General features: G+C 44.5%; 1 protein-coding gene across 1 annotated transcript in view; it reads right to left on the bottom strand.

Annotated features, from left to right (window-relative positions):
- The window catches only part of LOC141055947 (uncharacterized), a 161,153-nt gene that overhangs the window by 135,284 nt on the left and 12,861 nt on the right, over positions 1-13,008 (bottom strand). The window contains exons 2-6 of the mRNA XM_073552644.1: positions 10,177-10,323; positions 9,872-10,051; positions 9,665-9,788; positions 8,838-8,935; positions 8,551-8,641 (exon numbers count right to left, since the gene is read on the bottom strand). Of these exons, the coding sequence (XP_073408745.1) occupies positions 8,551-8,641; positions 8,838-8,935; positions 9,665-9,788; positions 9,872-10,051; positions 10,177-10,323 (640 nt within the window). The remainder of the gene's footprint in view (positions 1-8,550; positions 8,642-8,837; positions 8,936-9,664; positions 9,789-9,871; positions 10,052-10,176; positions 10,324-13,008) is intronic.

Here is a 13,008-nt window from a genome sequence, read left to right as displayed (position 1 = left end):
ATCACTTCGCCACAGAGATAGAGACATAATAGACAAAATACACTGTGTACGGACAGAGGGGGTGACAACACTGAGAATTAGTGAGTGAGAAGAGAATAGATTTTAAAGTGAACCAGGCAGGTCCCCCATGCCCTCCAACATTAGGGGTGGGGAAGGGGGTTTAACACCTAAACACATGTTTTAAAAAAAGTCTTTATAAACAGAAGGATTTGACCCAGTGTGCCATTAGTCTGTTGCCTTGTCCAGCCTCCCATCTAGTGTCAGAGAAGGTATTAAGAGCAGCAGATGGCACTGTCACACCAAAGAAGACAAGACTGTCCTTCGCAAGTGTGGAAAACCTTTCATTTGTTAAAATAAATCCAGCATACTGTAGATCTATGTTCACACACCTCCAGCTTGTTAGGATCACCTGGGGAGCTGGATTCACATAGCCACAGCTCAATGTTGGCACTCGGACCCAGGGTATTGGCATTCGGCTGGAGGGCACATGATAAACCATAGGGCCAGAACAGATGGAATAGGCTAGTCCAAAGCAGGACACAGGAAGAAAGAAGAACCTCCAGCATTTTGCAAGGATAAATGCACAATATGAACTCTAAGAGTTCATATACTTACAGCAACCAATGGGTTAATCCAAGTGGCTAGTAGAGGGTTAACTGGCAGGACTGAGAGGCTGCAGGAATCACTGGACAATTGGAAGATGACTGCACAAACTTAATAGTCTAATAACATCACCATGCTTACTGCAACATAAGGGTTAATCTCAAACTGCATAGTAGCAGATTAATTAACAGGACTGAGGGTCTGTAGGAATTACAGGAGAAGAGCAAGATGGCAGCACAATGCAAAAGAATGCGGGAATACTCCATACAAATGACCTCGTAAGTCGCAATACTAAGACTAAGATGTGTCTCTAACTGGCGTAAGAAGAGATTACATCACAAAGATGCATCGGCCAAATTGTAAAACCCGACATAGAGCACAGCAAAGGACAGAGGCCAGAGGAGACGGTAGGCGAGCCTAGCTGGTACAGGTGGGTAACAGAACTAATTATAATGATTAGATATACCAATGGGGGACAGTGGGAGCTATTTATTAACAGCCCCATGATGCCATTGTAGGATTCGGCCATGACACCAGGGCCTTGGTGTCCTGGCCTCCCCCCAGAAAAACTGTCTGCTTCTGCCCGCGTACCTGTTTAGGGCCCTGGTTCACTATCAGGGATTCCACTGCGATGCGGCACAGCTCCTGTACACTCGGTTTCAGTGCATAGGGTTGAAAGAACGGACACAGATACCGGTTCAGATGCCAAACAAACGATTTTACTTTTCTCTTCAACATTCCCGGGCACATCAGTAACATTACAGTCCACACAGCATTCCTCCTGCACTTTCCCTTTCCTGCTTTCTTTGTCCTCACGCACATTACGGGTTAGTAGCGCCCTAGGCGGTACCGCAGCATCACATCTGTAGGACCACAAGACATAGGGGATCCCGTTCATCAGTTTCTCCCCGGAATTACAAGCTTCAGCCCTATTTAAGATCTGCCACATTGTGAATCTTCTGCGCCCTGCACGACTCTTGGACCACGTAATTCTCTCCTTTCCTTGCTGCTGTGAAACACCGTAACTCCCAGGGTGCTTAGGGCTCATCCAGCTCCCGTCTGACTGGGTCCGTGCACTTTTCTTCTAACAGAACATTTTGTAGCTGCTATGTCGTCCTGGGTCTAGAGCCCTTGTGGACACTTCGGGCATCCTCTCCCTTCTAACCTGTTGCTATCTCCTACACTTAATTAACCATAGCAGCTCCTCCTACAATTAACCCTCTATGGACTTCCTATCAGCTATACCTAACAAGTCCCACTAGTATACCCCCATCTAGTGGCCCACTACAGAACTACACTTACCCATATCTAGGAACTCTGTACTAATAGTCCCCTCCTCTAATGACCCCAAAGGATGCACCAACTTACCCTAATCTATACATAAATATGCAGAACATTATACAACAAAATATATTACAATCTTTACAGCATGGTAACACAACATGATGTGGCAGTACCAATAAAGCAAACAATGGTAATACACTAGGTAAGTGTAGCAGTACCAAGAATAATGACATATATACTTTAGGACTTCTTAAAGGGAGCTGACCTTAAAGGGGACATCTTACTGCACTCCCCTACACCATTGCCAGCCTGTTCATCATGATCCATACTGTACTGATGAAGCAGCCAGTGCTAAAGCCCTTACAAACCCAGATATCTCCTCCCTGTCCATTAGGTTTCATACTGAACTGCTGCTGTAGCCAACGCCCCTAAACAGCCAGAAATTTTTTGCTTCTCTGTTTGATACAGAGAAGGAATTCAGCCCTGCATGGGATATACCTAACAAAAAACTCCCCAAAATGGATAATTTTTGGACATCTAAAAGGAGCTGATGGAGAGGAGCATAGTGAGGAGGAGCTGGTGATCCAAATTGTCAAATGCTGCAGAGAGATCCAGAAGAATCAAAATGGAGTTTTACATGAACCAGGATGGAAGAGAGAGGAAATTTTATTACTTGAATGGAATTACTTGGGCATTGTATGTTGGTATAATTTGGGTATTGTACACTGCTCAAAAACATAAAGGGAACACTAAACAACAGAATATAACTCCAAGTAAATCAAACTTCTGTGAAATCAAATTGTCCACTTAGGAAGCAACACTGATTGACTATCAATTTCACATGGTGTTGTTGCAAATGGAATAGATAACAGATGGAAATTATTGGCAATTATCAAGACACGTTCAATAAAGAAGTGGTTCTGCAGGTGGGGACCACAGAGACCACATCTCAGTACCAATGTTTTCTGGCTGATGTTTTGGTCACTTTTGAATGTTGGTTGTGCTTTCACACTCATGGTAGCATGAGACGGACTCTACAACCCACACAAGTGGCTCAAGTAGTGCAGCTTATCCAGGATGGCACATCAATCCGAGCTGTGGCAAGGTTTGCTGTGTCTGTCAGAGTAGTGTCCAGAGGCTGGAGGTGCTACCAGGAGACAGGCCAGTACACCAGGAGATGTGGAGAGGGCCGTAGGAGGGCAACCCAGCAGAAGGACCGCTACCTCTGCTTTTGTGCAAAGAGGAACAGGAGGAGCACTGCCAGAGCCCTGCAAAATTACCTCCAGCAGGCCACAAATTTTCATGTGTCTGCACAAATGGTTAGAAACCGACTCAATGAGGATGGTGTTAGGGCCCGACGTCCACTGATGGGGGTTGTGCTCACAGCTCAACACTGTGCAGAACACTTGCCATTTGCCACAGAACACCAGGATTGGCAAATTCGCCACTGGCGGCCTGTGCTCTTCATAGATGAAACCAGGTTCACACTGAGCACATGTGACAGACATGACAGAGTCTGGGGATGCCATGCAGAGCGATCTGCTGCCTGCAACATCTTTCAGCATGACCGGTTTGGCAGTGGGTCAGTAATGGTGTGGGGTGGCATTTCTTTGGAGGGTCGCACAGCCCTCCATGTGCTTGCCAGAGGTAGCCTGACTGACATGAGGTACCGAGATGAGATCCTCAGACCCCTTGTGAGACCATATGCTGGTGCGGTTGGCCCTGGGTTCCTCCTAATGCAGGACAATTGCCAGACCTCGTGGCTGGAGTGTGTCAACAGTTCCTGCAAGATGAAGGCATTGAAGCTATGGACTGGCCCTCCCGTTCCCCAGACCTGAATCCGATTGAGCACATCTGGGACATCATAGTAACATAATTTTGAAGGCTGAAGGAAGACATTATGTCCATCTAGTTGAGCCTATTTTTAGTGCAGCTGTTCTGCATTGTTGATCCTGGTGAAGGCAAAAAACCCACACAGTAGAAGCCAATTTTCTCCATAGGGAAAAAGAATACTTCCCCTAAGCTGGGTCAACCATCTACCTATAATATTATGTTATTCGTAACCTTCTATACTGTTACTCACAAGAAAAGCATCCATTCCTTTCATAAATTCTTTCAGTGAGTTGGCCATCACCACTTCCTCAGCAAGAGAATTCCAGAGCCTCACTGCTCTTACCGTGAAGAACCCTCTTCTATGCTGGTGCAGAAATTGTCTTTCCTCCAAACGAAGAGAATGCCCCCTTGTTCTTGTCACAGTCCTTGGTACAAACAGTTCATTGGAGAGATCTCTGTATTGCCCTCTGATATACTTGTACATATATATTAAGTCTCCCCTAAGTCTTCTCTTTTCTAGAGTAAATAGACCTAATTTTGATAACCTTTCTGGGTATTGTAGTGAACCAACTCCATTTATCATTTTAGTAGCCCGCCTTTGAACCCTTTCAAGTTCAGTAATGTTTTTCTTGAGCACCGCCGTCCAAAATTGCACACAATACTCCAAGTGTGGTCTGACGAGTGATTTGTACAGAGGGAGAATTATGTTTTCATCTCATGTCTCCAGACCTCTTCTAATGCATCCCATGACCCGATTTGCTTTGGTGGCAGCTGCCTGACACTGGGCACTCCAATTTAGCTTTTTTTTTTTTTTTTTTTTTTAATGCAGGACAATGCCAGACTTCATGTGGCTGGAGTGTGTCAGCAGTTCCTGCAAGATGAAGGCATTGAAGCTATGGACTGGCCCGTTCCCCAGACCTGAATCTGATTGAGCACATCTGGGACATCATGTCTCGCTCCATCCACCAACGTCACAGTTGCACCACAGACTGTCAAGGAGTTGGCGGATACTTTAGTCCAGGTCTGGGAGGAGATCCCTCAGGAGACCATCTGCCGCCTCATCAGGGGCATGCCCAGGCTTTGTAGGGAGGTCATACAGGCACAGGGAGGTCATACAGGCACGTGGAGGCCACACACAATACTGAGCATCATTTTGACTTGTTTTAAGGACATTACATTCCACTTTAATTTGGTGTGTGACTCCAAATCCAGGCCTCCATTGGCTAATAAATTTGATTTCCATTGACGATTTGTGTGTGATTTTGTTGTCAGCACATTCAACTGTACAGAACAAAGTATTCAATGAGAATATTTCATTCATTCAGATCTAGGATGTTATTTGAGTGTTCCCTTTATTTTTGAGCAGTGTATATCAGTATTTGGTTTGTACTATATGGTCACTCATTTTATTTGGTTGGCATTATTGGGCACTGTATTTTGGTATTATATTTCCATTGTATATTGCTATTTTTTGGTTGGTAATATTTGGGCAATGAATATCCATATTTGGGCAATGCATGTTTGTATTAGCTGGATGGTTTTTTGGACGTATTATAGCACTACATGTTGCTATTATTTGTGCTTTGTATTTTGATGCTACACTGTCCATGTGTAGTGATTTTGTTCTGTATTGCTAGGGCAATGTAAATTGGTATTTGTGAGCATTGCATATTAGTTATAATTTGATGGGATTTCTTGGTACATATTTGGGCACTGTATGTTGGTAATTCTTTCACTGTATATTGTTAACATAGTATGTCACTTTATATTGGAATTATTTTAGGTCTTTATAGAGTTTTTTTGTCTGTATTCTGTTTTTGTTGTCTGTAGTGTGTATTTGTCTGTAATGTCTATTTTTTGTCTGTTGTGTGTTTACTGTCAGTTTTGTGTATTTGTTATTTGTATTTGATGTATTATTGTGTATTTGGTGTGTGTATTGTATATTTGATTTCTGTATTGTGTTTTTTTTGTCTGTATCCTGTACTTCATGTCTGTATTGTGTATTTGATGTCTGTATTGAGTATGAAAAATATTCAAAATTGAGAGTCCTCAGTGGTTGATACCTTTTAATGGCTAACTGAAAAGATGGTAACACATTGCAAGCTTTCGAGACTACTCAGGTCTCTCTTGATCAGGCATTGACTAATACAACATCTGAAGAATCACATATATATGCACAACACAGCACAGAAATGCAATAGATAAGACAAGTGACGTGAAGCAGAATTGTCATTATGAGCGAGGGATAGACATAAATATTGGAACAGTTCATAGATAAGGAGTCTGGATATTTTATTGTCATCTGATTGGGATCTGGTTCTGTGTTGTGATACCCCCACAAGGTCTTAGGAGCAAATTCTTTAATTGATGTAAAAAGACAAATCGATGCGACACATTCATTCCTGCACTGAGAGCGTCAAAGTTCTTACAAAAAAGGCGTCTTTTAGTGTTTGCCAGAAGCTAAACATGAAAAAAGGTATAAATCTGATATCTCTGTAATCGCACCGACCCGAAGAATAAAGTCGCCTAATCACTAATACCGCACAAGGAACGGCGTAAAAAATAAAACCAGTTCTTCACCTTTTGTGAAGTTCTTTCACCTTTTGTCCTTGCCTCCCAAGGATCGCAGTAAAGCGATCACAGTGGTTTACCCCCACATATGGGGTATCAGCGTACTCAGGACAAATTGCAAAACAACTTTGAGGGTCTAATTTCTCCTGTTACCCTTGTGAAAATAAAAATTTGAGGGTAAAAAGATCATTTTTGTGGAAAAAATATGATTTTTTTATTTTCATGGCTCTACGTTATAAACTCTGAAGCACTTGGGGTTCAAAGTGCTCACCACACATCTAGATAAGCTCCTTGGGGGGTCTAGTTTCCAAAATGGGTTCACTTGTTGGGGTTCACTTTCTACTGTTTAGGCACATAAGGGGCTCTGCAACCGCAACATGATGCCCGCAGAACATTCCATCAAAGTCTGCATTCCAAAATGCGCTCCTTCCCTTCTGAGCTCTGCCATATGCCCAAACAGTGGTTCCACCCCACATATGGGGTATCAGTGTACTCAGGACAAATTTCACAACAACTTTTGGGGTCCCATTTCTCCTGTTACCCTTGTGATAATAACAATTTTGGGTCAAAAAGATCATTTTTGTGGAAAAAAAATATGATTTTTTTTTATTTTCACAGCTCTACGTTATAAACTTCTGTGAAGTATTTGGGGATTCAAAGTGCTCACCACACATCTAGATAAGCTCCTTGGGGGGTCTACTTTCCAAAATGGTGTCACTTGTGGGGAGTTTCCACTGTTTAGGCACATCAGGGGCTCTCCAAACGCGACATGACGTCCGATCTCAATTTCAGCCAATTTTGCGTTGAAAAAGTCAAACGGCGCTCCTTCCCTTCCGAGCTCTGCCACGCACCCACACAGTGGTTTACCCCCACATATGGGGTATCAGTGTACTCAGGACAAATTGCACAATAACTTTTGGGGTCCTGTTACCCTTGGGAAAATAAAAATTGGGGATGAAAACATCATTTTTGTGGAAAAAATATGATTTTTTTAATTTTACGGCTGTATGTTATACACTTCTGTGAAGCCCTTGATAAGTTCCCTGGAGGGGTCCAGTTTCCAAAATGGGGTCACTTGTGGGGGGTTTCCACTGTTTGAGTACACCAGGCGCTCTCCAGACGCGACATGGCATCCAATCTCAATTCCAGACAAAAAAGTCAAATGGCGCTGCTTCCCTTCCGAGCTCTGCCATGCGCCCAAATAGTGGTTTACCCCCACATATGTGGTATCAGCGTACTCAGGATAAATTGCACAATAATGTTTGAAGTCCTGTTACCCTTGGGAAAATAAAAATTAAGGGTGAAAAGATCTTTTTTTGGATAAAATATGATTTTTTAATTTTACAGCTCTACGTTATAACCTTCTGTGAAGCCCTTGGGGGTTCAAAGTGCTCACCACACATTTAGTTAAGTTCCTTGGGGGGGGGCCTAGTTTCCAAAATGGGGTCACTTGTGGGAGGTTTCCACTCCGCGGCAGGGAGTTGCGGAATTCCCGTGGAAATTTCCATGGGAATTCTGGACGTATGCACATAGCCTTAACCCTTATAACTTCCTAACAAAAAAAAAATGTTGGCTCCAAAATTGTGCTGATGTTTAGTAGGCATGTGGGAAATGTTATTTATTAACTATTTTTTGTGACATATCTCTCTGATTTAAGGGCATAAAAATTAAAAGTTTCAAAATTGCAACATTTTAAAAATTTTCGCCATATTTCCGTTTTTTTCATAAATAAACGCAAGTCATATCGAAGAAATTTTACCACTAACATGAAGTAACAATCTCAAAATCAGCGGGATCCGTTGAAGCATTCCAGAGATATAAACACATAAAGTGACAGTGGTCTGATTTCAAAATTAAGGCCTGGTCATTAACCTACAAAATGGCTTGGTCTTTAAGGGGTTAATGCCATATAGTGCACTCTTTTGTCATGCCGCAACCTATTAACGCCATCTCACTGCTCATGTGAAGCTGCAGGCTTAGCTTCTTAGTTGTAATGTGCCCCTCTGTCCCTTTTTGGTGACATATACAGTTTAAATTAAAAAAAAAAAAAAAAAAAAAACTGTGAAAGGTCCTCTTTAAGTGCCAGCAGATTGGTGGATTTCCAGGTCCTGAGACCCCCACCATTTGCATAATAAACTGCTGTGAAGAGCGCTGCTTGTGAGGTAGGTGCACAAAACAGAGTACAAATTCAATAAAAAGTCTACAAAATCGAAAACAAAATTGTACTAAATGGTGAATAATAGAGAGTCTACTACTCACCTGAGCGGTTATCTGTTGAAATCTCTTCTTTACACCTCTCATCACTCCTCACATATGTCTCTGTAGTATTAATATGGGTCAGATCTTCACTCTGAAACACATTGTAAAAGTTACAGACAGATGGAGAAGTCACATCTATGATCAGCTCTAATCCTGCCATCTCCACCGTTCTCATTACACAAGTACGAAACATATAATACTGGTGGATAAAACAAGACTGAACACAAGACCTTCACAGCCATCTACACATCATAGGGGAGATCTCATGACACCTTCTCTCCATCTACCTGATGATCCTGAGGAACATTGGTATCTTCTTGTTTACAGTCCTGTGGAAGAAGAGGACGGGGACATCTCTCTGGTGTTGTCCTCTTACTGGATAGATCTGGAGGAAACAAACACAGGGACTGAATTATTATTATTTATAAAGCACCATTGATTCCATGGTGCTGTACATGAGAAGGGGTTACATACAAATTACAGATATCACTTACAGTAAACAAACTAACAATGACAGACTGATACAGAGGGGAGAGGACCCTGCCCTTTCAGGCTTACATGCTACAGGATGGTGGGGAAGGAGACAATAGGTTGGTGGGTTGCAGCAGTTCCAGTGTTGGTTGAGGTGATATCACCGGTAGTGGTGAAAGAGGAGTTAGCGGGGTCATTGCAGGCTGTAGGCTTTCTTGAAGAGGTGGGTTTTCAGGTTCCGTCTGAAGGATCCAAATGTGGTTGATAGTCGGACTTGTTGGGGCAAAGAATTCCAGAGAATAGGGGCTATTCGGGAGAAGTCTTGGAGGTGGTTGGGTGAGGAGCGAATAAGTGTAGAAGAGAGAAGGAGGTCTTGGGAGGACCGGAGATTACGTGAGGGAAGGTATCGGGAGATTAGTTCAGAGACATATGGGGGAGACAGGCTATAGATGGCCTTGTAGGTCAGGTCAGTATTAGTAATTTGAACTGGATATGCTGAGGGAATGGGAACCAGTGAAGAGATTTGCAGAGGGGAGAAGTGGAGGAGTAGCGAGGAGAGAGATGAATTAGTCGGGCGGCAGAGTGAATTAATTCTTTACATACAGTTAATTAAAGGCTGTGAGTATTTAGTCCTGTCTATTACCTGGTGTTGTGAGGGGCTGGGGAACATCCATCATGACGTCCTTGTACACATCTTTATGTCCTTCTAAATACTTCCACTCCTCCATGGAGAAATAGACAGTGACATCCTGACACCTTATAGGCACCTGACACATACAACAATACCGTCATCCCCCCGATCCCTTCATAACGTTACTGTATAATGTCCCAGCATTCCCAGCAGTGTCACCTCTCCAGTCAGCAGCTCAATCATCTTGTAGGTGAGTTCTAGGATCTTCTGGTGATTGATGTCCTCATGTATCAGAGGGTGAGGTGGAGGCCCCGTGATTAGGCTCAGGGGTCTTCTCCATCCCTCAGACACAGGGTCCTGACAGCGCTCACTAGAGGTCTTCTTCACTACTGTGTAATCCTGGTTATGGAGAGACACAATAATAAATCTCACTACAGACATTTTCCGAGTCCTCACCTCTCCAGTTCTGTCTGTTATTCCCATAGATAAGAGTGATATAATGTGACATCATCAGAATCTCTCACCTCTCCAGTAAGCCGGAAGATGATCTCTAGGTTGAGGTGTAATATCCTCTCCGCCATCTTGCCTCTGGCAATATCCATCCTTGACGGGTCAGTCAGGAAAATTCTCTTATATAAGATCTCCACTGAGAGGGTCCAGTATTGTGGGACCTGAATAAGGAGAAGATGGAAAATCATAAAGAATCCAATGAAACAATACAATTACTGGAGACTTTATATTCAGTCAGTAGCCGCAGAAAATAGAATTAGACTTACTCGTAATTCGGTTTCTAAGAACCTCCCATGACAGCTACATCGGAGGATGTCTTCCCCACCCTAATAGGGGACAGGAGCAGGAAGAGGTTAAATACCCCTCCCCTTCCTGCAACTACCAGTGTTTTCATGGACACCAGTATGAACAGTTACCACCAAAGTGCAGGAATCATCCAATAAGAATATCAGATAGGGAGGGAAATTAGCGCTGTCGTGGAAGGTTCCTGGAAACCGAATTGCCGATAAGTCTAATTCTATTTTCTCTAGTCACCATCCACGACAGCTACATCGGAGTAATACCAACAGCTAATTTCTCTAGGGGGGGGGATCACGGCCTGCAGCACTCGTCTGCCAAATGTTAAATCCCCATTGAAATTTAGCCTGTAACGCCTGGTGAACGTGTGGATGGACGACCAGGGGCGGTTCTGCATATCCGCTCTGACGAAGCATTCCCCTTTTTGCTCATGATGTTGCTATCGCATGGGTAGAATGTGCCCTCAGTGAGGCGGGTGGAGTCAGCTTCTGTGATGCGCAAGTCAGGCAGATAGATTTTGTGATCCAATTCGCGATCGTGTTCTTTGACGCCTTCTTGCCTTATTTCGTCCTGAGAACTGGATGAATAAATTCTGGTGAATCCGCTAGGCTTCACTCTATTGTCGGTAGACAGGACCACTCTGCAAATGTCGAGAGTGTGGAAGGTCTCTTCCTTAGGGAAGAGGTTGGGCCGAATGAGGACAGTACAATGTCCTGATCCCTATGAAATTTTGGTAGAAAGGCGTGATCTAATCTCAAGATAATATTATCTGTAATGATTGCAAGGTAAGCTTCTTGAATTGACAGGGCCTGAAATTCTCCTATACGTCGAGCCACAGTAATTGCGACTAAGAGGACAGTTAAAGGGTTAGGTTTCCATGGTCAAGGAATCTAGAGGCTCAAATGGATCTTAGGTTTGAGAACGGTGTTGAGATCTCAAGGAGGCCCCTGACTGCGGAGTATAGGACGAATCCCGGCTGCCGAAGCCATAAACCGTAGGATCCAGCGGTGGCTGGCCAGGTCAAGATCAAAAAAGTTGCTAAGAGCTGATACTTATACCTTTAGTGTGTTGGGGATAAGGCTCTGTTCCAGACCTTTGTAAACGTCTAGGGTCTGTGCTGCACTGAGATCGAAGGGATCAGGGGTGCCTGGAGAGCACCAGGGCGTAAACCTTTCCCAGACCTTGGCATAGATGGCCTTGGTTATTGGTTTTTGGCTCTCCTGAAGGGTTTGGATTACCCTATCCGAGAGCCATTTGGCTCTTAGGAATTCGGCCCCAATAACCATGCTGTCAGGTTCCCTTTGCCTACATCCGGGTGTAGCAGAGGATATTGGTGAAGGAGGTCACCCTTTTTGGGGCAAAAGCCAGGACCTTCCTGGGCCATGGCAGGTAGGGCACTGTACCACTTCTTCCAGGCCACAGCCGGGCGATTAGTATTGTGGAAACTCGGTCCGTCTGGATTTCCTGAGGCTTTTTGCCCGCATCGGTATGGGTGGGCAGGTATATGCGAGGTTGGAATCCCACCATTGGGTGAAGGGCACCTATTCCTTGCACTCCATCCGTGTGGTTGAGGGAGACGAATACCCCTGTCTTTGCATTTTGCCTGTTGGCGACTAGGTTCACCTCCGCCCCATCTTGAGGCTAGGGATACGAATACCGTCTGGTCCAGGCGCCACTCCTCCGGATGAACGTCTTCTCGACTGAGGAAATCTGCCTGGGTGTTGTCTAATCCTTTCAGACGCACTGACCAGGAGAAGATCCTTGCTGCTATTGCCTCCAGGCTGGCGTACCTCGTACCCCCTTGGCTGGAGATAGGCCACTGTGGTCATGTTGTCCGAATAGATGCAGACGTGGCGATTTTGGATTAGTGATGATGACATCTTTTAGTGCTTTCCCTACCGCCTTCAGTTCTCTCAGAATTGAGGAACTGGTGCTGATGCTCAGCAGCCATCACCCCTGAAAATAGGATCTCTCTACTACTGCGCCCCAGCCTCGTTGGCTGGCATCTGAGCGGAGTGTTTTCAGGGGAAGCTGAATCCGGCTGACTCCTGAAGATTTCGGTAGTTCAACCACCACCTCAGAGCCGGTTTAACCTGACCAGGGAAGGGGAATCCTTCAGGACAATGGAATTTGTAGCCGCGTAGGCCAGGCGGATCCTGGAATGTAAAAGCACGTGGCTTTGTAGAATTTGGGTGTGGGCCTGAGCCCAAGAAACCGCCTGGGTGCATGTGGTCCGAGATCCTAGAGCATACATTGACTCTGAGGGTTAGTGCCCGCTGGTCGTGAACTAGGTTCTTGGTGGACAAGGTCGACCTGACAAACCATAGGTAGGAAGGATGCCTTTCCCCTTGAGTCCGAGAGAACTCCCAGAAGCTTCCTTCTCATGGAGGGATAGACCAGGTTCGGTATCCAACCCAGGGATCTTAATATCCCCGGGGTCTTTCCTATGTCCATCTTCTGACATGAGATACAGTAGATGGTAAAGAGAAGAGGAAGTCGTCCAGATATGGGATAACGCCTATCCCCTGGCGCCGGATGAAAATCACTGC

Source organism: Dendrobates tinctorius, unplaced genomic scaffold, assembly GCF_039654945.1.
Source record: "Dendrobates tinctorius isolate UK_male_01 unplaced genomic scaffold, ASM3965494v1 ptg000192l, whole genome shotgun sequence".
Taxonomy (NCBI): domain Eukaryota; kingdom Metazoa; phylum Chordata; class Amphibia; order Anura; family Dendrobatidae; genus Dendrobates; species Dendrobates tinctorius.
Note: the sequence above shows the minus strand (reverse complement) of the source record. Positions and strands in the feature narration are given on the sequence as shown.